The 25,814-nt window shown below is 47.6% G+C and overlaps 1 protein-coding gene and 1 long non-coding RNA gene across 2 annotated transcripts; both read right to left on the bottom strand.

Moving 5' to 3' along the window:
- Positions 1 to 7,173: 7,173 nt before the first annotated feature.
- On the bottom strand, positions 7,174 to 11,929 carry LOC129734517 (uncharacterized). Its single transcript, XR_008730089.1, has 3 exons — positions 11,856 to 11,929; positions 8,155 to 8,392; positions 7,174 to 7,312 (listed from the first exon to the last, which is right to left on the bottom strand). It is a non-coding gene; the product is annotated as an uncharacterized LOC129734517 (long non-coding RNA).
- A 1,727-nt stretch (positions 11,930 to 13,656) lies between these two features.
- On the bottom strand, positions 13,657 to 25,430 carry LOC129734547 (hydrocephalus-inducing protein homolog). The gene is made up of 3 exons (XM_055698160.1): positions 25,344 to 25,430; positions 22,121 to 22,273; positions 13,657 to 13,899 (listed from the first exon to the last, which is right to left on the bottom strand). The coding sequence occupies exons 1-3, from the start codon at positions 25,428 to 25,430 to the stop codon at positions 13,657 to 13,659; spliced, it is 483 nt and encodes a 160-aa protein (XP_055554135.1).
- Between the last annotated feature and the right edge of the window lie 384 nt (positions 25,431 to 25,814).

The raw sequence follows: 25,814 nt of genomic DNA on the forward strand, positions 1-25,814 counted from the left end.
AAGGGAATTTGGCAGATATTGTAGACCATGGCTTGAAAGCTACAGCGAAAAGGTTAAATTCTTATATGAGAAATTAAGAACCAACTTCAGTGATTCACAGAAGATGATCGGAAATTTGAGGAAATAAAAAGGGCATTAATGCAAGTGCCTGTATTGAGCCTCCTAGATCTGGGAAAACCTTTTTATTTTTTTTTGTGAATACATCAAACCAGACAGCATATGGAGTCCTTACTCAAGACTGGGCAGGAATTAAGAAACCCGCGGGGTATTGTTCTAAGTTACTTGATCCGGTAAGTAGAGGATGGCCTGCTTGTCTCCAAGCTTTGGTCGCTACAGCATTACTAATAGAGGAAGTTAGGAAGATTACCTTTAGTGCTCCTTTAAAGGTGTATACTCCACACAATGTCAGAAGTGTTTTACAACAGAAAGCGGAAAAATGGTTAACAGATAGCCGGATCCTAAAGTATGAAGCAATACTAATCGACTCCCCTGACTCAGAACTGAGGGTAACCTCTGCTCAGAGTCCAGCACAGTTTTTGTTTGGAGAACCATCGGAGAAATGACAACACAACTGTTTAGAGGTAATTGAGACCCAGACGAAGGTAAGGCCAGATTTAAGGGATACTGAATTGGAGAAAGGAGAAGCACTGTTTACAGATGGCTCCTCCCGGGTATGGAAGGGAAAATAAAATCAGGATATGCAAGAATTAATAAGGACCTAGAACCTGTGGAATCAGGACCTTTGAGTCCATCATGGTCAGCTCAGGCTTGTGAGCTGTATGCCCTGTGTAGGGCCCTGGTATTGTTAAAAAAGGGGAAAAGCGGGACTATATTTACAGATTCTAAATATGCATATAGGGTGGTCCACGCTGTTGGAAAAATTTGGGAAGAAAGAGGTTTAATTAATACTCAAGGGAGGAATTTTATACATCAGGAATTAATAGTAAGAATTTTAAGGGCATTAAGAGAACCAAGGGAGATAGCAGTGGTACGTGTGAGAGGACACCAAAAGGGATTAGATTACCAAACCAGAGGAAATAATTTAGCAGATCAAGAAGCCCAGGAAGCAGCCTTGAGGACTCAGGACGTAGCACAGGAGGAAGAAAGACGAGAGGAAGAAGAAAAGAAGTTTACCCCTGAGGAACAAACAAAATTGGAGAGAATAGGAGCTAAGTTAGAACAAGGAAAATGGACCCTGCCCGATGGGCGAGAGATGTTGCCAAAAGCCTATGCTAGGCAAATATTGGAACATTTGCATGCACAACACATTGGGGTACAAAGGCGTTAAGTGATCGTTTCCTTACAACAATTTGGCTGCATTGGGATTTTTGAAATAGCAAAGCAAATCACACAGGGTTGCTTAACTTGTTGGAAGATAAATAAGACAGTGTTTCGACAAGTAGCCATGGGGGGGAGAAAACCAGCTTGCAGACCTTTTGAGAAAGTACAAGTTGATTTCACTGAATTACCAAAGGTAGGGAGGATAAAATATTTCTTGGTAACAGTAGATCATTTAACACAATGCGTAGAAGCTTATCCTGTAGCACGAGCTACGGCACAAACAGTGGTAAATATTTTATTAGAGCATTTGATACCTAGATATGGGATAATCCAGTACGTTGATTCTGATCAGGGCACACACTTTACTCCCAAGATAATTAAATTACTATGTCAATCATTAGGTATTCAGTGGCAATACCACATTCTGTGGCACCCACAAAGCTCGGGGAAAGCAGAAAGAATGAATCAAACAATAAAACAACAATTAGCTAAGTTAATGATCGAGACACAAATGCCCTGGACAAAATGTTTACCATTGGCACTTTTAAACGTAAGTACTAAACCACACAGTCAGACTGGATTATCGCCATATGAAATGTTATATGGCATGCCATATTCTCAAGGGATGCCTCTAGGGAACAGTGTAGTTGAGGATCATAGTATCCAAAAATATATCATTACCATCGGAAAGAGATTAAAAGAGCTGAGAGAAATTGGGATGATGGCTCAAACACCACCTCTAGGTTTTGCAATGCATCAGTTGAAAGCGGGAGATGAGGTGTTGATAAAAACATGGGAAGAAGAAAACCTATCTCCCCTCTGGTGATTTGAAGAATCAGTCAGCAATATGCAGGCGGGCGGAGGTTATCTTTATTCGGCAGCGCTGGGTGCATGGGGGATCGCTCCACCAAAGTCATGCACACCGAGGGGGCTTTTCAGTCCCCCCTTTATACAAGCTACTCAGACGTCTTCATTAGTTTTCCAAGAAACTGTTTATATATTCATTACAATTCTGAGAATCCATTTACATATCTCGTGCCTGCGCAGTGTCCTTGAGGAGTTGTCTCTACGCAGACTCTATTCCTTAGCGGCCATGTTTAAAGTCTCCATCTTCGCCACATCGCATGTACAACAGGAATCGAAGACAAAATGTCTCTTCTGAAGATAATCAACCCAAGCACTTAGCAGTCTGTGCATCCGTCATGTGGCAATAAGGGTCCTTGGACATTTCCCGACTTTCAACTAAACATCGGTGCGTCATCCTTTAGATAAGTGGTACAGCATTCACTATTCACTGGGAAGGACCTTTTCTTGTTTTATTAACTACAGAAACAGCTGTAAGAACTGCTGAGAAAGGATGGCCACATGTTTCGCGAGTAAAAGGTCTGGTGAAGGAGTGGAAAATAACATCGGAACCATGAAGAACTAAACTAACCATCAGAAGAACTTGACGAAGCCTTCATCAAAGAGCATAAGGTAAGTTGCTGTGGGAATTTCATTGTAATTACTCCTGTAGAATTAAGCAGTAACTGGGAACAGTTAAGAGCCAGTAATGTATTAATGTATAGGAGGATTGACAAAAAGTCGTACCCTCTCAAGCCCCTGGAGAGGAGCCGGTACTAGTGCCTGTCCGTCATGTAAACAGTGATGTTTATTTTTAAGGGCTAAGTGTTCCAAATGTTTTAAGTATATTACTTCCCCAGGAGGAGGACAGGAACACTATCTAAATAACAGCTTAGAGTTTCGGTGTATTCGGTACAAAGCCACCCCCCCCTTCCATAACCTACCCTGGGTAAGGTTTTATTGTTGTTGATTTAATCAAGAAGTGTTTTTAGGAAATAAGAGGCAGTAATAAGCTATCCACAATATATACCAAAATTTTTGGGACGCAGCATACAAATTATCTCATCTGGCTGTTTAAAAGAGGCGATCCCTTAAGATTAATGAAGAGGGCAAGACCGCATAGGGAACTGGTGCTGCGGCTTGGAAGGTCTGCCAAGGGCTGCAACCCCTTCGGGCTGTGACCATCGATCGCTATAGCCCTTACCGGACCTCTTCTAGTCCTGCTTGGGGTGAGTTCCTTAACCCAGGCTACGACCAACAACTGCAATCAATGTATAGTAACTACTAGAAGGGGACGGGTAAGTTCCCAAACCTTGGTGTCTCATACGGTCTATGACTGTAAAGACCAGAAAATAGGAAACTGCATTCATAACCAAACCCAGTATGCTCTGTGCAGAAAAGGTAACAGGACCGTCTGCTATGATCCAAAAGAACTCCCTTCTCAGTATCGGGTGGAAATTAAGACAAATTCGGAAGTAGGTAGATTAATTGGAACAAGTCGGGTTATAACCAATTTGAACACGTCAGTATCAGTAATCTTTGATGCGTGTGATATTATAGATGATGATCCAGACACTAATTGTGGGAGTTTGGAGTGGAGACGGTACTATAGTAATCAACCAAAATACATCTGCCCCGGCGGACATCAATGTCAAATAAACCCTGATTATGTACCTAGTCAAACCGCGAGGTATCAATCGGCACACCTATGCCGAAGAAGGGGATGGTCCTGTGTATGCTGGGATACTGCAGGCTGGGGGTATGATAATCCACGTGGAAGTTTACAAGCTTCAATCACAAGGGTACAAACAGACAGTAACTGTACAACCCGTACCTGCAATCTAGTAAATTTAACCTTATAAATTTAGAGATTTGGAAACAGAAGAGAGTAACCAAAATTGGACTTAAGATATATGGACCTGGAAAAGACCCGGGTGTAGTTATTAATATGAAAATCAAAGAAAGGATAAAAGAGTCAGTGCAACATAGACTGTTATTCAACTCATTTTATCATGAAATAGAAACAGGAGTAAAATATGAAATTCCCACAGTTGCTAAAAATCTATTTATAAATCTTGCTGAAAACATTGCTAAGTCATTGAATATAACTAATTGTTATGTTTGTGGTGGAACAAATCAAGGTGAACGATGGCCATGGGAGGCTATGGAGAGCAACATAAGCAATCCCCAAGCATGGGAAGCAATGAAAAAGGGTAATAGAAAACAACAATGGGTACTCCAAACGAGTATAGTTGGAAGACGTTGTTGGCAAAATCTAAAAAACCAAACGAAGACAAGTAGGTAACCTGGAGTGTGAAGGAGGTTACCTATGGAATGAAACTCAGAATAGCTGGGATAAATGGGGAAACCCACGGGAAATGAATCATCAATTTAAGAACTGGACCAATGGAACAAACACACCCAACGGTTGGCCAACTCCTGAAGGACGTTACTGGATTTGTGGCAAACTAGCCTATGCATATTTACCAAAGAACTGGACAGGATCCTGTGTATTAGGAACTATAAGACCCAGTTTTTTCCTGTTACCCAGAGTTCAGGGAGAGCGATTAGGGGTCCCAGTATACGCTGAAGCTGATGAGCTAAGGAAAAGGCGCCATAAACGAAGCTTACAAATGGAAATTGGAAATATAATGAGTGGCCTCCTGAAAGAATCATTGCCTATTATGATCCAGCTACGTGGGCAGAAGATGGATCCTGGGGTTATAGGACCCCAATATATATGCTTAATAGAGTAATTAGGCTACAAGCTGTAGTAGAAATAGTTGTAAATAAAACCGGAGATGCACTTGGATTAATTGCAAAACAAAATACCAAGATGAGAACCGCTTTGTATCAAAATCACTTAGCTCTGGATTGTTTGTTAGCACAAGAAGGAGGAGTCTGCGGAAAATTTAACCTTAGTAATTGTTGTTTAGAGATTGATGATGAAGGAAAAGCCGTAAATCAGCTGATAAAAGAAATGAAGAAAATTCCACATGTCCCAGTTCAAACTTGGAATGTAATCAATCTAGAAGGATTGGGGGGGGGGGGAAATTTATAGGCGGTGGTTGGCTTACTAAAATTGGGATCATTGTATTGGGGATATGTGGAGGATTGCTAATCATTCCATGTTTAACACCTTCTTTTACCAAATTAATACACTCGGTTATACAAGGGATACAAATATCTGCGGTACCTGTTCACCCAGAACCAGGGAAAGAGAAAACCCATTCCCTGATGATAATAAAACCAAAAAAAGATCCAAAATTGACACCAATTCGACAAGTGTTGACTCGACTGGAAACAAAAACACAAATCAATACCATAAAAAAGAAGATGGGGGATGGTGAAATGTGTTCATTTGCTTCGTGTCGATATAGAACAATGCTAGGACCGCAGGATGAAATGTAACCTTCTGTCTTACATACCCTTGTATATCCACACGCTTAAGAAAAACAGAGTGATCAATGTCTATAGTTCCTGTATCTTGCAAAGAACCTCTGGCTACATACCTCATTTCTGTATCTTAAAAAGGACATCTGGTTACACACCCTGATATGCAGGCTGAGCTGCTAACAGCACAGTGTTAAGTAAGAGAAGTTTACAGGGCGCATGCGTAAAATCTAGGGTCATCCTAAGGGTGAGCCGAGGAAGACTGCTGACTCCATCCACCGACCGCCAGACAGGGGTTAAGAAGACCCTCGGAGATAGAAAGAGCACGCGCCACGAAGTACACGCCTGTTCCAAGGACCCATTGACATAAACTGACCCTTACTTAGAAATAGCTACGAATATGTCTTAGTTTAGGAAATATAAACCAAAAATAAACTTTGTACAGCACGCGTCTTGGTGGAGCGGAGGCTCCCGGCGCACCCAGCGCTGTTTGCTTGCCTCTATTTGCTTAATAAATTGCAAACTTTGATTGCAATCCTATTTTGGGACTAAGTTCTTTTCACAACGACATAAACACGGTTCCCATTTAAGTGATTAAAAACTGATAGAAACCATTTATCAAGAAACCATTTTTACAGTACCTTGTTCTTTTCACTCCCGGTTGTTGCTGCAGGTCTAGAAAACAGAAATATATTTCAGTACTGAAATGCTTACATTGATTATGAATAACACTACAGTTGCTTTGAAAACTTCACTGCAGAAATGAATTAAACTAAAATCTAGTAAAACAACTTTGTTAGATGTAGTTGAAGACTGAAACAGTTACTGTCTACCATTATGTCTATTGGAAGGCTATTTTTCCTGCAAGATATTAAGCAAGTAGTTGAAATAACTATTCTCTCAGCTTCACACAAAGTGACAGAAATCTTACAGCTACAGACATGTAGCTCTACGCTTACGTGCATTCCCTGTTTAATACCAGGGGTTTAGCTCTCTTCAGTACTGAGAATCCTTCTCCTACAGGTCAAAGAACTGTAATTTTGGATTCTCTGGTGTCCTGCGTCTGGCTGGGATGCAGTTTATTTTCTTCACAGCAGCCCACACAGCGCTGTGTGTTAGATTTCTGACCAAAACAGCGGTGATAACACACCAGATTTTTAGCTAGTGCTGAACAGTGTCAACAACTTCTCTTTCTCACTTTGCCACAACCCACACAGGTAAGTTCAGGGTGGGCAAGAAGTCAGGAGGGTCCGCAGCTGCAAGAGAAAAGGTGGAGCGGGGAGCAGGGCAAAAAATCCTGAGATACCTGCAGTGAAAGAGGAATTTTGCTTTCCTGTAAGTCTCTCCTCGCCCTTTTTAAACACATGTAATACTTCTATGCCTGTGCACACACTCATGTAATTAATCAGAATTTGTGCACGTGACCTCGTTGTTGACTTGGCCAGCATGTTCAAGGCACTCTAAACAAAAAAGAAGTGTTTGTCAACACAAAGCGCATCAGGTAGTGTGGTCACACGAAAGAATAAGAATCTTCATATGCATCAGATTTGCCAAAAAACCCCAAATACAACAAAAACCCCGAACTTGCCTCCAGCTCTCAGGTCAGTTTTTATCAGTAAGTTTTATTTTCAGCATTCCTTTTATGCATACCTTCCTTCATCCTGAGACGTTTCACTGGAAGTGCTATCGTCCGGTACTTGACCATGATTGCCACTGGAAGAGCTCATCTGCTGATGAGCCTTCTGCTTTGAAGGCTGTCTTTTACTTTCCTTTGCACCTTTGGCATTCAGGGCAACTTTAGTGCATTACACGGAAAGAAAGAAAAAAATCACCGAGTGAGTAGGTTTGCAAAAAGTATTTCTGTGAAACAGACATACTTAAGATGATGTCCAGAAACAACTGAGACGACAAATATCTATGATAAAACCACAGACTTGACTGCAAAGATCATGGAAGATGCCCAAGTGCTTAAAAAACCTGGCCCTAGGAGTGAGGGGGACACACGGAATCTGAGCTAGATCCAGGTTAAGCTGGACTATATCCAAATAGCCACGGTACAGAAAGCATCTAGAGCAGAGATTCCTTTGAAGGACAGACAGGAAAAAACTCCTGCTTAGGTTTACATAAAAATATGTGTGCCTTCTTTAGACTTTTGAGACTGGTTTGGTAATATCATCTTCTCCTGACAAAGGGCATATTAACTTAATGAAAACACCAACTGCACGGAGATCACTAAAATCACCTAGAAAAGGGAGTAGTAGCAAACCCCAAGTTCCTACTTTTCTTTTCTAGGTGGCCGTTTCCTACAAAAGTAACTGCTTTTTCCAGGCTGCTTTTCTTCCTGGTTTTGAAGATGCATTTTGCCTCAGTATTAACATGTAAATCACAGGAATTTGGGTGGGGTTTGTTTTCTTTTTTTGTCTCCTTTTCTTTTTTTAGAGCAGGCAATAAAATTGAACCTCCATCGTGAGCTTCGTGTTTTCTAAAAAGAAATTTTCTTCGCTTTTTGAGAAGCAGTGGACTACTCACTATGGCTTTCACCCCTGGGGAAACTACTTCAACTACTACAGTATTAGAAAACCTAAGACACTTACATAGCACTACAAATAAGAATTAGAGATTATTTCCTTAGCTGACCCTTTCATTGGCATTTTAATCAATTTTGAGCTCTCCCCAGATGAAAAACTCTTTTTGTTTTTTTCTTCTATAGTGTTTTCATTCTCCATTTTCAAACAGGCATTCTTCCTTAGAGTAATCTTTTGCTTCATTCGCCAATTAGTCATGTTGCCTGGTGGTGTATTTAATTTATCCAGACATTCCTGTTTTGCCACCGCCTGTGCTCTTGAACATCTTTCTTTGCTTTTTTCTTCTCAACCTATAAAAACAAAGTTAAGCTTCATGTATTTCTTAGTATTTCTAGAAGACAGAAACACCACATCCAAGATGGATTGATTCAGGGTTTACCTTTGAAATAATACAAAATGAAATCTTTTTTTTAATCCATAGAGAAGCATTTTCACAAAATTACACTACAAAGTGTATAATGTCATTGAGAGTTCTTCAAATTCACTCATCATGAAAGACATAACAAAAATACAGCCCTTAGAAAGGAAACAATAGTGTCTCTTAAAACATGAACAACAAAAAAGTGAAAGCATTACAGATGGACAGTTAGAAGGACTGCAGCGTTAGTTGTAACACCACCAGAAAAAAATCAAGTGGAACTCTGCTGGGCTACTGCTCCCTGAACAAGGGGAGGAAAGAAAAAAAAAGATCCCAAACCCACAAACACAAATGGTTTCACAGGAGAGAGGAACTTTCACAAAAGACAATGAAGACACACCATGCAGATAGCACAGCACATGAATTAATAGTCAAGACCCTGTTCAGAAGCTATTTTCATTCTTTGATTCAGAATCAGAACCGACATATTTATATGGATTTCTTTTTATGGCAATGAAGTGATAACTACTTGCACTGGAACCAAGTGCCACCTGCTGTTAAACTGGAACAATAATGCATTCCGGTTTCCAAAAATGGGGAAAAAGACAACTCTCCACTGCCCTCTTTATTCACCAGTCACCTATTTCCATTAGGACAAAACCCAGTTTGTAGGAAGCATCTTCCCTTCGTGACAAATAGCTGAAGTGAACAGGACCATTGATCCGGAGCGAGATTAAAGAATAGAGGAGTAGCAGGTGAACTACCTCTTTTGGCAGCTGTACCTTCTCTTTCTCCAAAGCCAGGACTACTACTTGCAGCATTCCTACCTTACCCTTAAATCTTCCCCTATCTTGTTTTAGTTCTTCATCAAGATTCCTTTTCAGCATGGCACATGATTGCTGAGCATTTGCAAAAAGACTTTCCATTTCTGTTTCTCCTATTTTGTTGTCGATAAAGCAGTCCCTGGGAAAACCATCACTAAATCCAGAGTCTTTTCCAGGTTCCCTCTCTGTTACAAAAAGTGCATTTTCATCACGTGTAGAAACTGGTCTTATTTTAGGGATCATATTAGAAACGTCATCCAAAAGACTTGGGTTTTAAGCTGTATCTCAGGAAGTATTCACAACCTCCCACTGCATTTCTGCTGCTTCCATCTTCATTCTCCTCCATTTCCATAAGAGGCTTTTTTTTTCTCTCTCTCCATTTGCTAGAGGCACCTTTGTATCATTGATATTATCTGTGCAATCTTCTTCATCCGTACTCCAGGTATCTTCCGTGTTTGCATTTCAGTTATCTTGATCAGAAAGGACACCAAGACTCGGATTACAGTTTCCATTTTGGGTACTCACCCACCTAGCATAAGTTTAATATCTCCAAATTCACCTTTACTTTCTAAGTTGTTACTTGACTCTGTTGCATGAGATGAAACAACATGAGAACTCTTCAATTCATCGCTGAAGCCATCTTCTGACACTTCTTCCACAAGGGAAGTAGTTTTCCCAGCTTCTTTAATTTCACCAAACAGCTGCTTTAGTTCTGCTGTAACGTTTTGAAAACTTGTTTTCAATTCCCTTTTCGCATTTTCAACCCACATTCTTGCATACCTTTCTTCCCAAGGTTTTGAACGTAACTGCTTGTCAGCACTGTGCAACTCCTCATTTTCCGATGTAAAATTTCTGCCTTATCAATGGGATTTTCACGTGCTGGTTTTTTCTATCAAGTTGGTAGTTTCTAAAATATATTTATCCTTAAGTAAACAGCTACAGACAGAAAGATTATCAAGAAAAAACAATACAGTTAATCGATGCAATTCCTGTTGCAAACTCATCCTATAATAGAAATAAGGCATTTTGAAAGCCATTTTTATAATAAAAATCAAGGGATACTAAATGAAAGGTTCACTGCGTCACCATCTTCTTAACAAGAGAAGGACTCGGAAACAACAGTTTCTTGGGTTAGGTTTGCCTAGGCATTAGCGCTGCTTCTACCTTTTCGCCGGCTCGCTTTCTGTAACTGCCGGCATTTGTCACAGAGCATGTTTATTTTTCACGCTTTATTGCTTTAATACCATTTTTCATTAAAACTGCCAACATTTTTCTCACCCACCCTCCTCCCTCCATCGCACTCTACTGTCTGGCATTGCACAGTCCCCGGCCGTCTAAGCTAACCCAAGGGGAATGAACATGACAAGCTTTTTACCGTTCACCACACAGAGAACTGGCTAAGGGAGGATTATTTCTTCACCCAAGCTTCAGAAACAATAAATTCCATTCCAAGGTGCAAAGGAAAGGATTTATTAGGGAAACCTGCCTGCTCCTGCCCTCACCCCAGAAATCAGGAACCCAAGCTTGCAGGAAAACCGCACCATGCCTTAACCCTACCCAGCCCCCTCAAGCCCCTGTCCCCACGCTGTTTCTCAACAGCTCCGACTGCTTCTGCCCCGTGTCACAGTCCTGCCCACACGCTCCCTCCCCACACGCCTCCTCGGCTCGTGGTGCCTCCTGAACAGGGCCTGCAGCCCTGGTGTCCCAGCGGGCTGAGACCCTCACGCTCCTCGCGCTCCTCTCGTCAGCCAGGCCCTGTTCTCCCGCGGCAAAGACCCCTCCGCTCACAAGAGGGAAGGAGCACCTCAGCCAGACACCACCTGTCTCACCCTCCCCCTTCCCAAGCTCACTGGCCAACTACTACCGCCTTGCAACAGGCTTAAGTCCTGCGCTTTGCCTGCTAGAATTAGGCACGTCCCTCTCTCGCGATGCCCGGCTGTGGGGTGGAAATCATTTGCTACGCTGTCCCTTCGGGTGTTCCAGAGGACGCCAGACCCCGCTGTGCAGCCCTGCCCCGCACGCCCGCCACAAGCAGGACGCCTGCCTTATTCCCCTCTAGGATACCCTCTGAGAAACCCTTTTCAAACACTTCACGTGGCCAAACAAGAGCGTATTTTGCAGAGGCTGGCGCAGCATCAGAAGGTCACCACATTTCAAGGCGTTCTCTTTGATCTGTGTCTTACAAAGAGGAAGACCGGCATGTTTAATCAATCAGATCAGCGTATTATAGACAAATCTCCCTCTTCACTTGAACGTGCGTTTTGCACAGGCAAAAAAACCCCCATTTGCCCGCACTGTTTCTCAGCAGTGCACAAGAGGAAAAACACCGCTCAAAATTTAAGCAAACCAACTGAAACCAAATCAGTGTAACAGCAAGCATCCGGCATAGTGACAAGGATTTTACGCCACCATAAGAAGACTGTATCCAACTTTACTTCAGACTGTGATACAGCCTTCACCTACAGGACTCTCCCTTCAGCATTATTCACTGACTGGTAAGTTTTCTTTACCTTCGTGTATAGTACAACTTACTGAATCAGACTGTAATCCAAAATACTTGGGTTTACATACCCACACCCCATAATATTCAATGGCATCCTTCACGTCTTCTTTCTCAGCTGATGATGACGTATGAAAGGTAGATCTCACGTGCAGTGAAAAACCACACATTTTTATAACCAGCATGACTTAATACTACTTATTTACACCTAGAGTGCATCTTGAATCATCCTACTTGTGACAAAAATCTTAACACAAAATAAAACATCCCCTCAAATTTGTGCACTCCTAGAGAGAAAATTGTAGGACAAGGCCTCAAGGACAAGAGTCCAAGTACTGATAGCCTGATGAATAGAGACTTGTTAGAACTTGTAGGGCACAAGCCCTGGGAGCAAAGGAACAAGCTAACTGCAGGCCCCTGAGCCGTCACAGTTGAGGAGGCAACCAGACGGACAGAGAAACAAGTAGCCAGATAAGGGAACGGATGGCGCCGATATGTAATTAAGAAAGCCGCGTAGAAAGAAACTCCCTAACCTTGGAATAAAAATTATTGCTAGGTCAAGATAAACTAGTAAGTATCTATTGTTCTAACGGTGCGCCTTAAATATTAACCAATCAGTGGTTTTTACGCTTAAGATTTAACCAATCAGTGTGTAATATGTAGAAGGTAGAAACATATGTTATTGTAAGAAAATCACTAATAAATGGACACTTGCTTGCATCAAGCTGCGTCCCGTCTCTTCATTCGCCGCAGTGCAGCCCATCTGTGGCTGCACAGAGCACAGGGCACGCTGGCCAAGTGCCAATCTCCCTGTAACGTCCCTGCTTACCTGGGGGGCTTGTGGGTGCACATTTAACACACCCCAACACCCCACCCCACCACACCCCACTAATCTAGCCTAAATGCTTAAGGCAGCATCAGCCTCCTCTTTCTAGCCCAAAATTTAGGTATCGGAGCACTGTGGAGCCTCTTTGCAGCCAGCAAAAGGAACAGGCACTTGGAGAAGAGTATTATTCTCGTCCCAAGAGGACTCCGACAGCAACAGCGCTTTGAAAAGGCTTAGTTTCTCTCCCATTTATAAGAATGTAGCCAGTTTCAGACACACGCACTAGGATCCGCGAATGCCCCCTTCCGAGCTAAGCTCTTTCAGGTAGCACACGCAATTTATCCCACCCAACCTCAGCCAACTTCTCCTCCTCTCCCGCTCAGAGCTGCTCCTGCAGGCACCCTCGCTCACTTCTGCCTCGGGCTCCTGCCGCCGCAGTGCTGGCAGACCGCAAGGAAAGCGGGCGGGGGAAACGAGGGAAGAGCGAGCGCCTCTAGTAAAGAGCGGCCCAGCAGGGGAACCGGGGAAGACGAGCAAACTGATGGATGATACAGGGCAAAGAAACTCGGCAGCTCCTCCAGGACTCCCAGGCAGAAGGGAAATAAACCAGCACCATTAATTCAGTCGAGGAGTTGCTAACAAGCTACCGCCAAGGTTTTCCACTCTGGCGAGAGAATAGTCCATAGCGAGTGGAAAGGTAAGCAACGTTATTGCAAACAGAAATGTGTTTATACTTGTAATGTAGCATTTTCCAGCAGGAGGCTTCTGGGACCCGCTGTTTCCCTCCAGCTCATTCTTTGATAAAGTACGGAAATAAATATATTCCAACTAAAGACAAGTCAGGGACAACCTAGCAACTGGTTTCCATTTGGGTGGCTTCTGAGGGTATCTAACGACTTTCAAACGGCCATAGAACACTCCTAAAGGAGTTCCTGTGGCTTCGGTGAAGCAGAGCCAGGACCTCGAGCACTGAAGAACAACTAGCCTGAAGGACTACAGCAAAACTCCTTGCCGAGCCCACGTGGGAAGCAGGAGCCGAGAGATCCCTACCTGAAGCGGAGGCCCAAGTTGAGCTCCGGAGCAATGGGTTTGTCGGTGACAATCGTTGTGCCCGTGCCGACAGCCTGGACGGGGATGACGCAGGTGTGGCTGTTCTCTATGGACACCTTCACCTCATCCTCAGATCTCTCGGTGTCGTCCAAGTTTGCTATGATGGCCACAGACACCTCGCTCTCGGGGGGGATCACTCCTTTACTGGGTTCAATCCTCCAGCGCGAGCGTTTGCCAGCCTGTAAGATGAGCCAAACAGTAACTTAGGATGGAAACCATGGACCCTGGTCTCCTGCGGGATGCAGAAAAAGGATTAAAGACATGAGGGTAAAAACCACGAAGGCTTCGTTTCCCCAACTCGGAGCTACAGTGCCTGGAAACAGCACCCGTGCAGGAGCTCATACAACCTCTATTTTACCCTCCCTTAACAGACCCAGCTTTGTCTGACCCAAGGGATGCTCACCCTCAGGAGAATGCTACTGTCCCTCCAGCCTCCCTCTTGGAGGGCACACCCAGGGAAGCCACTTGATATCTCCTGGCTTCCCGACAACGGTGGCCGGCTCTGCCATAAAGGCTCCAGGCCACAGGAAGCCAGGACTGCTCCAGTCCCCCCGCCGCAGCCACACGGCTGGGGGATACTGCTGAGACCCCAAAGAATAACTTTGCAAAAGCGGTTGATAAAACCCCAAAGTCTTCTTTCCCAAGAGTCAGGCTTCTCAACAGCCCCTCAAGGGCTGCAGCCCTCTGTTCCCACGGATCATCACCTGCAGTGAGGTGCCCCAAGGCCCTCTGCTTTGGCAAAGTCAGCTCTAAGTGTTTATAGCAGGGCAGCGAAACAAGAAGCAGAAAGAAAACCACAAGACATGTGCCCTGTGGGCATGGCCTGGGCTTCCCAAGCACTCTTTTCCTCTGGGTCCTCACGGGCCTCCCTCTACGGATGGGGCAACAGAGGTGCCGGACCCCTCCAGCCCACCTAAAGCCACATTCACAAGGTGCAAGCTCGCAGAGGAGAAATGCACGCAGTGCTCCCGGGCCAGCAGGAAATGCACGGGGATGCAGACACGTGGCTTTCAAGTGTCCGTCACAGCATCAGTGCTACATGCACCACAGTTCAGCGCTGTGTTTGGGATGACAGGCACCACTCATCCAAAACTCTACAGTACTGTCGAGAAGAGGGTTACTTTCCTTTCCTTTTTTTTTTTTTTTCCCTTTAAATAGAAACCAATGGTGTGCTCAGAGGCCTGACATGATAAAAGCAAGTGCTCGATCCAGGTGAAGTTAGCTCGAGTTTCCGTCCGGCGGGCTGGCAGCTCTGAGCTCTAACAGGACACCAGCCAGCCCAAGGGAGAAGAGCAGCAGAAAACCAAGCAGCACTTTGAAGCCACAGAAACATTTAAAATAACACTCCAAAATGACCTCTGCTGACAAGGTGAAGGCTAGCTGGAGGCCAGGGAAGCGATAACTTGCTGAGCATTCAGGGTCCCAGCAGCAAGTGTAGATGCCCCAGCTACGCTAACTCCTTAGGCTGGCTGTGCCCTCCACGTAGAGCAGGTCAGGGCTGCATGCCTGCATCCCATAACGGAGCGTGCCAAAGGCATCAAAACGATTCCAGGCACCGGCAACATTTATACACTCAGCTCCATTTAATTTGTCCTCTAGGGCTTCAAAAAAAGAGTCTTGAAAAAGCAAGACGAGACTGGGATGGAGGCAGGTGGCTGCCACGGGGTAAACACTGGGGCCTCGCTGACCACGGAGGATTCCCACCAACCCTCCCCTGTGGTCCCTGCAGCTGGTCGCCGGCCTCGGAGGCATCGGCTGCGCTGCCGCCAGCCAAGGGCTACCCAGCCAGCTCATTCACACCGAGCCAGTGGGCGTTAGGTTTTCACTGACGTTAATGTACAACTTCTCCTCCGATTCACGCTGACACCGAGCAGCTTGCTTGAAAAGGAGACCCGACAGCTCTGCTCCAGAGGTGAATCTGCAAGTCTGCTATCTGACAAAGCTCATTTATCACAGCTTGGCAACAAGCCGCGCAGTAAGTTGTACCCAAGGAACTATTACTGAGGAACAATGACAGGCTGTCTCGATGGAGCCAGACTCGCAGTGTCCCAGGGTGACCCAGCGCAGACCCACCGTGCCCTGCCAGGCCAACAGCCCACTCCGGAGGAGCACGATTTGCATCGCGTCCTCCTCCTTTCCGTTAGCATCTGGTGTGGGTCCCAGGGGCAGCACAGTGCACCACTGAACAGGAGACCTGCCAGGACCAAAAGGCTCTGCCGGACCAGCTCCGCTCAGGTTTTTAGGTCAGCTTCTGCCTACACCGGTCCAGGTTGTGTCCCAGAGACAAGAAATCCCTTGGGAACACGCTAAAAGCATCCGTCCCCCTGCTCTGAAGGCCAAAATCTAACTTCTGATAACATCCCTGCTCCTTGCTTAGGCGTGAATGCTCCAGAACACGATGCAATAGCTGCACATGCTGGGCAGACAAAGACAGCAGCTATTTCTGTCCCTGCAGGAGCCTGCACCACTGGACGCCAGAGTCGGAGCGCCAGGCAAGGGCTGGCATCAACCGCTTCGAGAAGCTCAGCGCTGAGATCGTTAGCTTCTCCTGGGACAGATTTCCTTGGAAATAAGCTGCCAACGTTTGCTTCTAGCGGGCACCAGCGCGCATCAGAGATGGACGGCTGGATGGCTGCCCCAAGGGATGGCCGAGGACCCACCACGCTGCCCTCTGCAAGTTACTTTGAGCCCATTAAGTGAAGCCATCTGGTCATTCCGGCCTTGCACGAGTGAAAGAAGCAGCAGAACTCAACATGAAAAATGCAGCCGTACTTTACCAAGCCATAGCTCTGGCGAGAGAGCGCTCACACCTCGCCAGGCGGATCCACCGCCCCCGGTGGGGGTCACGCACGAAGGGGAAATAACCCCCCACCACATCAGCTGCGCACGGAGCCTTGTCCCAGGGGCTTTAGCTGTCCTAAGGGGCGGGAGCCTGTGCTCTTCACAGCAGAGTGACTCCTCACCCGCACAAACTGCCAGTGGCAGAAAGAGCCCAGAAGCACCCTAAGGCCCACAGGGTGGGGATCAGAGCACAAGGCTGGCCGGATGCTCCCACCAGCCACCAGCCTCCTCCTGGCACCTCGGCACCAGCATCTCCTCGGCAAAAGCAGGGGGACCGCTTTGGTTGAGCCTCTGCCCCAGAGCACCAGCAAGGAGAAGTTTTGTGAAATCGAGGCAGAGCTTCTAAAGCCAGTGGGGAAAAAAAAAAAAAAAAAAAAAGAAAAGAGAAGAAAAGAATTAAAAGTGTGGCACTCACTGCCACCGACAACGGAGCCCAATTTGTCACACTTGCTTCAGCTAACAGCAGCTGCTGAGTGAGCCAGCAAAGCTTGTCTCCATTTGTGTCCCCTGGCCATTGCTCAGCCCTCCAGGTCCCATCCGCCCTCCCCGCTGGGCTGGGGAGACCAGTGCCACCACTCTGCACATTGGGGCTCTCCAGACAGGACACGGCCACGGCTTGGCCAGCTGCTGCCAAGCAAAGGATTGAACAACCAAAATCCTCCTGCTTTTCCCTCGGGAAGAGAGCTCAGCTGAGTCACTGGCCTGTAGCAGCGTAACTGCCTTGAAGACTTCTACCCTTCTTGAACCCCGTTGGCCAGCGGGTGCAGCACAACGCGACAAGTTCCCTTTTCCTAGATGAGCAGAGTAACAATTTCTTCCATTACTGAAACACAGCAATTTTGAAAGACCATGAACCCACAGAAGATACCGGATGCCATAAAATCCAAACTCTTCCCTGAGGCCAGGTTTCAGGCACCTTTTCCAAGGTCTCCTCCAAACCTTTGCTCCCCCTTTTAAGGCCCACGTGCCCTGGACCTAAGCCTGAGTGACACTGGGAGGGACACAGCCTTCTACCTTCCTCGGCTTTTGGTACAACCCCTCACCAGCATGAGACTGGACGCTCCTGGCCACGAGCCATGTTCACGACTGATGCTGTGTGTTTCCAGGCCCTGTCAGCTACAACAAAGGGCTCCGGCAAAACCAAACTGGGTGGAAATGCACAAACTGGTACCGCTGTATAAGCAAAACACAGCCTTTAAAGCCAAACCAAGGGTTTCATTCTAAAGGTGAGCTTTTGGAGCACCATGAGGCTCTGGTGGGACAGCTCAGGAAAGAGTTAAGCCTAACCATCTTCAAAACTTCTGCTCACCTTGGAAGAGGCCACATATGCAGGGCTAGCGCTGCCCATACCCTGGAAAGTTAATTTAACCCTAATTTCTAAACAGCACTGCAGATATCATGAGAAGGGCGCAGCACTGTCTGCCTCTGTCTCACTATGAGCAAACACTGACAGGCTGGCTAATTATTCAGCTGCTTTGGGGGCGGGGGGGGTGGGTGATTTACAGTAGATTTGAAAACCACCCTCTTGCTGATTGAAGTCTGCTCTGACTTCAGCGAGAGTAGCTGGGGAGAACTGCAGACAATGCTGACGTGCTCTTCAAAGCCTTCACTGCCCGCAACCTGCACGGTTTGCTCAGAGAGCAACAGAATCGCCCGTCAGCCAGACCCAGAAACAGAGCCACTAAAGCAGCATCGGCACTGTTTGGAAGTTTATCTCCGTGTTTTGCGGTCCTTCCATATGGCCATTTCATTAATAAAAGCAATGTCATCAAAAGCTTGAGGGAATAAACAATGAAATTAGTAAATGAAACAAATCCTGCACTACAGGGGAGCAGAGAGTATGGGAACTGCGTGTTCTGCCCTTGCTTACACCGCACCTGACCAAGGGCCTTTATACGCTGCCTGAAAAATCCATGGAGTTATCCACAGCGAATCCCAGTGACAAGATAACCAGGTACAGCTTTTTTTTTTTTTAAAAAAAAAAAACAACCAACCAAACAAATCCTGGTCTATGCTGCAAGGTCAGCTCCAGTTGAATGTGGCAGCAGCTCATCCCTGGGAACGCAGAAGGGGATCTGCACTGAGCCACCAGGCACCCTCCTGAAGACAACCCAGCTGGCTGTACAAGCACTGCTGGAAACCAGGCAGCAGCGAGCTTCACCTGGAGCACAGGGCTCTGCATCAGGGAGCTCAGGGCTCAGGCTGAAGGAGACAGGACCCCGCATTACGACTGTCATGAGAAGAGGCAACCCCAAGGAAGCTTTTCTGTCTCCTCCTCGTTACAAGGCACTGGGAAACCGTTTGCCACCCTGCGGTAGCACATAACAGACCCAGCACGGGGGTTATGCAGGCAGAAGAAAGCTGCCACTGATTAAAAAACCTTACACCCTAGGCCTGTCTTCTCTTTCCTGATCACAGAGACGTGATACGCAGCTGCCTTCTGTGATGCCAAGAGATGTCAGCCTTAGCAGCCACACAAAAGATCCCCGAGAAGACAGCATGACAAAGAACAAGTAGGAAATGATCTAAGAACGATGCTTTTTCCTTTCTGCAGGGAGAGCAAACACTTCCATCTATCCATAACAAGCCTTTGGCACTTGTCAATATGGCAAAAATCAGGCACTTCGGGAGGCAGGAAAAGAAGATGACAGCGGAGCAAGGAGGAGAAACAGCCACTTTTATCAGCAGGTTACATCAGCCCCCTGCTAAGCTGCAACAGCTCCTTCATGTTGACCCATTGCTCCAGTCTTTTTTTACCCAAGACAGACACAAATCCCCCCCTCGCTGGATCCAGAGGATTCCCTAGCAGGCTGGGCTGCCTGGCAGCTGGGAAAGCAATCTGACAGGGAAAAGCACACCCAACAGACACAGGATTCACTGGGTGAGCACAGGACGACACACTGGTCCCAAGGGTAGCAGATCTGCAGACACCCTGGCAAGCAGGGATAAGCCAACCGAGGACGCAGGTACGCAGTCCCTACAACCCTCTTCCCACCCAAAAAGCCCCATCTCAACGCACAGATTGGGCGGGTTTTTATTTATTTTCTTCTGGTGGCAGAGATGCTCCCTGCTGCTCCCTGCAACTGAGAACAGAACAGACACAACTCACCCAGCAGAGAGGAGAGGGGTACAGGGAAGCTGGTGCCTGCGGGGAACTGCAAGTAATTCCTGAAGTCACTATCCCAAAGTGAAGTTCACCACAAATCATGCTGGCTTGCTCAGGTAATGATCTTGTCTCCCACAAAGCCAGCAGCAAGCTTGCCTTAACAGGAAGAGCAATTATCACTCGAGGGTTAAGAGTACCACCGGGGTGGCAGCACGGCCACCTGCATTACAGCATTTTCCTTTTCTGTTTCAAACAAGACACCAGCCTTTCGTTTGCCCTGTTGCTGCCCCTCAAATTAACCTCATTCAGTTTGTCAAGCTGCCCGTCAGTGCGCATAACATTCCCGATGCAACGCTCCTGCGAAAATTTCAGTCAATAACTCGCTCTTTCAAGTGGAGACCATGATCTCTGAGCCTCACAGCCACCGTTTGCAGACTGGCCAACAAACGGGAGACAGGGAAATCACGGCTCACCACCCTGCAGCAACCTCCAAGCAGGAACCAGAGCAGCGGCTTTGGCGCTTTACAGGACACAAGGCTTGGGTTCAGGGACACGGGGGAATGAAGGATGCCCGTGTCACCCATCAGCTGGGCTAAGGCACAGCGCAGCCTGCTCCGCTCTCAGATGGACACGTGCGCGCCACCCTGACGCCCGACTGCATCCCAGGCTTTATCTCCACAATTATTCAGTCCCCTCTGCTTCCCGTCAAGGAGCTGCCAGGCAGCGTAAGGCAGCCAAGGGCAAAACCTCAACTGGGGCAGCAAAAGAGCGGCAGAGCAGGCAGCTGCTGAGGGCCAGGGCGCAGCTCGGGCACATCTCGCCCACGCCCGCGCTGCTCCCATCAGGCAGCCTCAGCAGCACCGTGCCCGGAGTCTGCCTGAAGAGCCCTTGGTGAAGCGGCTGACGGAGCAGGTTCCCAGGACCTGCCTACTGGCACGTCTCCATGAGAGCAGCAGCTGCCCTGAAAAGCAGAGATGCTCACCATGGGGGAACTCGGCCCCGTGGAGTCAGCAGGGGGGATCATCACACACACAGAGTCACAGCGCGGCTGGGGCTGGCGAGACCTCTGGAGATCATCTGGTCCAAGCCACGGCTCAAGCAGAGCCCGTCTTTATTGCAGGCAAAGAAACCGTCCCTGAGCCGCCTCGTGTTACTGCTCTAGTGACCGATCAGCCCCAGGACTGGCAGAGATGGCGGTGAAGCACGACAGGCTTTATTGCCCAGTCCCATGGGTTAGGGCCCTGAGGCAACGGAGGGGCAGATGTACCCTGCAAGCCCCCCGGCTACACCGCGAGCTGCCCGGGGAGGAGGGAGGCATTGCACCGGGACAGCAGGACCCGAACAGCTCTGCGGGTCACTGCCTGCGACAGGCATGCAAACCCATCATTTCAACACCAGTACCAGCCATCCCTGGTGGCTTGCTCTCGCCACAGGTGGAAAGCGGGTTTTCATGGTGGATTCAAAGAAAGCTGCCCTGGGAATCCCTCCCCCACTTGGAGGTTACCGTTGTCCCCCAAACAGCTGGAAAAGCAGCAAGGAGGAAATTCGCCCCCCTCCTCCTTGGCCCAGGAGGCTGAGCCTGGCCTCTCGCACGCTGCCTGATGCTTTACCCGCAGACCCAACCAAGCCCACAGAGCCAGGCCTGGGTGAACCAGCTCCACAAATCCAGCCCACCTAGCGTGGAGCAGAACAAACCTCCTCCCAACCCTGTTTTTAAGCCCCTCACAGATCCCACCTCCAGTGAGCGGCACATCCCACCCAGCCTCCGCACAGGAGCCCTCCCTGGCTGCACCAGCCCTGCCCCCCCCGCCAGGGCAGCGACCCAACCTCCTCCTGCCACGCAGCTTGTCAGCTGCAGCCTCCATCAGTTCAACGGCCTTTCCCTGCGGCTGGCCTCCGGAGATGCTCTGCAACGCGACGGAGCCCACACGCTCTGTAGCTACACAACCCTTACCATTATATTTTTGTGCAACACCACAGCTGGTTGGGCCCCCAGCAGGTGTGAAACTCACCTCACCACAGGCAGGCTGAGGACAAACTTCACGCCCCAGACTCTGTCACAAACAGCAGTCTGACACAAAGCAAACGCAGACCTAATGGGGAAAGCGTCGGGAAATCCATGCCCGTCCAGGAGCAAAGGGCCACAGGGGCCTCTTGATCTCAGAGCTCCCAAGACACGACTCTCCGTTAAATACCACCCAGAAAACAGAGGGAAAACTTGTAAAGATGATCCAGACTCATTTCTGCACAAACATCTATGCAAGCTGTCTATTTTACTGAGGGGTGCCCCAGCTAAAACTGCCCCCAGAGCCAGGCTCCTCTCGCTGCGTTGGGACGGAATATCTTGCTTTCTCTCCGAGACAGCAATATGGGAACGTTGCATGTAAAAATCAGGCCACAGGCTGCTACAGACCAGTCAATTTTCATTGGGAAATAGCCCCACAGATACTTACCATCTCTACACAGAAGGATGCAGGGATGACAGCCTGATTGGAGAGGTGGAGAGTTTTGGACGCATCTTGTAGAACTTCAATACTGCCAAAATTTATCTCACTCAGATGCACGTAGACAACCTGTTCTTCTCCAATGCTCACTAAACAGATATTCTGCTCCAGGAAGCAGGTAGGAAAGAAAAAAGAAAAACAGGGGAAGTTAAAAAATATGTGACAGCTTTAAGTGTCCTCCTCGACTGGGCGATAAGTATGGCTGTTGGAAGTTTTCAGTGTTGCAAGGCTGAAACAGAAGGCCTGGGGCAAGTGCAGGCTCGGGAGTGACCCCATCTGAAAGCCTCAAGCTCCCGTTCTCAGGGGACAGAGAAACCCTGGGTCCCACACTCTCCTTTCCAGACCTCCTCCACAGTTAGCTCTCCTTTCTCTGCCTTGTGCCTGCTCCCGCTCCTTCTGCCGCTCAGCCTTGCCCCAAACCTCCCTGACCGCTGCTGCTGCACAGCGACACTTGGACAGTTACTTCTCTGACATTCCCAAAAATGCACCTCTGAAAACCAGCACAAGCCAGAAGCGAAGCAGGCTCTTCAGAGCAGAGATCGTGCAAGTTATGGCCTCTGATGTGTGCTTATGTGTATTCCTGGTATGGCATGAATAACAGGCATTAATTATTAATTACATCATTCAAGCGGTGTTTTTTCTCTTGACAGTCAGACCCAAAAGCTTTCTCCTTGCAGAACTGGCAAAGACTACTGGAGGAGGAACACAGATCCCTTTGCTAAACCACCTTCCCACATCATTAAAAACAATGAGAATTTGTCCACTCTTGCGGTGGATTTCACTGGTTCCAAACACCTCAACACTTCAACAGGATCTGAATGCATAGAACTCCCAACACTGACCAGACGCCGTAGGATTCACTGGAGGGCACAGAGTACGATTTAACCGAAAAAGAAACCAGCTTCCACGATGTAAAACCTTTAATGATGTCTGGCTCAAGGAAGTGGTATTGACAGCTGTCAGAATCACCAGCCCAACTCGGCCAGAAGCAGCAGCATCCAGAAATGCTCATCCCTTGACAGGGCACTGCTGCGTGCAACTAAGAGCCAAAAACCTCACCTACCAAGGCTGGGGCCTCCAAAATAAGGAACTGAAGCCATGCACGATGATGCATGTCTGGGCGATGCTGCCCAAAGCTCCCGGGAAGGAGGAGCTGCAGGGAAGAGCTGCGCCTCGCCAGCCAGCTCGGCTCCCCGGTGACAGCGGGACAGCAGCAGCAAAGGCAGGGCAGAGCCCTTTGGAGATGAGCGGAACAACATCTGGAGGATGCCCAGGAGAGCTGCCTTCTGTCAGCCTGTGTACTAACACCACGCATCCTCACCACCAAGGAGAGGGCTTCAAAAACCCCAACCCCTTCATCTACAGGGTTCTAAAAGGGACAAGGAAAATGACATTCAACAGCGTTACAGGCAACATGGCACAGGGAAAGGCAGCAACAAGTGATGGCAGCTCTGCCACCAGTAACGCCAGCGCTGGGATTTACCAGCTCCTTCATGCAGATGACACACGCCAGACTGGAGCTGGCACGCGGTCACCTGCAAACCAAATACCCGACAACAGAGCTGTGGAGGGACTCTGCACAACCTGGATGAAAGATCTGTACCACGTTCCAACTGTAACGGTGGTAAAGACCAGGCATCGACACTGGGCACCCCAGCCTAAGGCAAGAACGAGCTTTGAAGTTCTATTGGAACACGCAGCCATTCCCAAGGTCAGACTTGCAGCCGTACGGGTAGGATCTGCCACCAGTGCAGGACACGTAACAAGACAGCCAGCTCTTCTGCCAGCCCAGAAAGCTTTGGGTGCGTCACCTACCAGGGAACTACTGGAACTGCACTGCAACCTGAAGACAGACCTATAGAAAATGCAACGCAGCTAGTCCTTTCTTTAGGCACAGCTACGCTTCTCCAGCTGAAATGCTCGCCCTTTGCGCAAAACATTGACACGCTCACGTCCAAATAGAAAAGATTAAGGTAAGGTCAACTTTCAATTTATAAATTGTTAGCCCAAGGGTAAAAGCTTTTCAAGGCACCTGTAGTTCAAAATCCAGCTGACATTTAAACAACTGGTTATTCCAGTGGGGAGAAGCCCTCCTCTTTCGGGGAAGCATGCCTTCTGTTTGCAAGCAACTGTTTTGTCAAACTTGAGACTTCCCTGCAAAGCCTGCATTGCCTGGCCTTGCTGTTGACTGGTTTACATGCACACCCCCAGCAGCCTGGGTTGAGATGATCAGTGGCATCCAGGGGATTTGGCATCATCGTTTCAATTCGGTTTATAAAAAGTTTATATCCCTGCAATTGTTTTCAAAATGTCAGCCTTCCTTTCTGTTACAGAAAGCTTCACGTTCTCGGGAATCCTCTGATATCCCCTTCCGTGCTCAGAGAGAGGACAAGACATTTTAAAACAGCTGCTTCAAAAGTTAGTATCCTTTTAAATTAAAGTTTAATTAACTAAATTTGTTCTCGATTTCAGCCAGTGGAAGCCAGGACACCAGATACAACATTCTCTTGCCTACACTTTGTTGTTGCTGCTGTATATGCCTGAATGCAAATGTCCTGTAGGAGCCTTTAGTCCAGGAATGCTTCGCCTCACCCCTTTTCAAGCTTGGTAGGGAAAAAAAAAAAAAAAGAGAAAAAAGCCTGTGCTCCAGATGCAAGCAGTGTGGAGTCTCATGCGTCTTTGGCTGGGGCTTTTGGCAAAGAGATGTGATGGATATTTCTCAGGCGGGATGGACCTGACTTTCAGGAAAGCTTAAATCCAGCTTTACAGAAATCATCATTTCAGCACGGTCTCTTACACCGCTCCTGCTTTTAGCAGCATTCAGCGATGTCCCCGTGAGCTCCTGAACAAGAGTTCTAATGAAGCAGCAGTTGCTGCTCATCTCGTAACGCACGAGAGCGAGAGACCCAGGAATTGCTCTGGGTTTCAGACTGGGCTTGTTATCCCGCCTCACACGTCCGTAATTAAACACCATCTCAGACACTTAGATTTCCACCTAAGAGGACACCACCCTTCTCTAGGCATTAGCTGCTACTTATGCCATGAATCCCTTCTTTCCGTGTCCGCACCAGCCACATATTGTCACGTTCTCCTTTTCCCTGGCAGAACCCCTGAACACTTTATGCCCACCAAGATGAGTCACACAAAGGCACGCATCTCGCCTAGCACTCACCAGCGGGGATCTTTCATTCCCAAACACTGAGACACTAGCCACAGTGTCCTGCCTTCCTATCGCCTGGGCTTCCAGCGTAAACGGCATCTCCACCGAGCTGTGAGGCTGGATAATCCCACACGGCACAGGGCTGGAGTACCACACAGCAGCATCCTCCTTGTGCTCCTATAAGGGACAGAATCAAAGACAACTTCAGAGTGACCTCTGAGGAAACTTCAAGCTCCTTAACATTACCACAACAGCAATTCACCCACATTTTTAAAAATCCCTAGGAGAAAGCAGAAAGGCGCAACACAAGCAGCAAGATTTATATGGGCCTAATTAGCATCCTCGCAGGGTCCAAAAGCTGCTGCACCCACAAACACCCACTCCGGTGCTGGTGGCCTCCTTGCAGCAGCTCTTCACAACCCTCAAAGTTCTCCTGCATGAAAGCACCCCAAAGACTAGAACCAAAACTGCTTCCTGAAGAGT

This window comes from Falco cherrug, chromosome W (genome assembly GCF_023634085.1).
Source record: "Falco cherrug isolate bFalChe1 chromosome W, bFalChe1.pri, whole genome shotgun sequence".
Taxonomy (NCBI): Eukaryota; Metazoa; Chordata; class Aves; order Falconiformes; family Falconidae; genus Falco; species Falco cherrug.

Bases quoted from the DNA above. Each gene is read 5' to 3' on its own strand.
- LOC129734547 (XM_055698160.1), bottom strand. From the start codon at position 25,430: ATGCCGTTTACGCTGGAAGCCCAGGCGATAGGAAGGCAGGACACTGTG. The intron at 22,274-25,343 runs GTGAGTGCTAGG...TTCCTGGAGCAG, and splicing joins GGAATGAAAGATCCCCGCTG to AATATCTGTTTAGTGAGCAT. The intron at 13,900-22,120 runs GTAAGTATCTGT...CTCATCTTACAG, and splicing joins CATCCTTCTGTGTAGAGATG to GCTGGCAAACGCTCGCGCTG.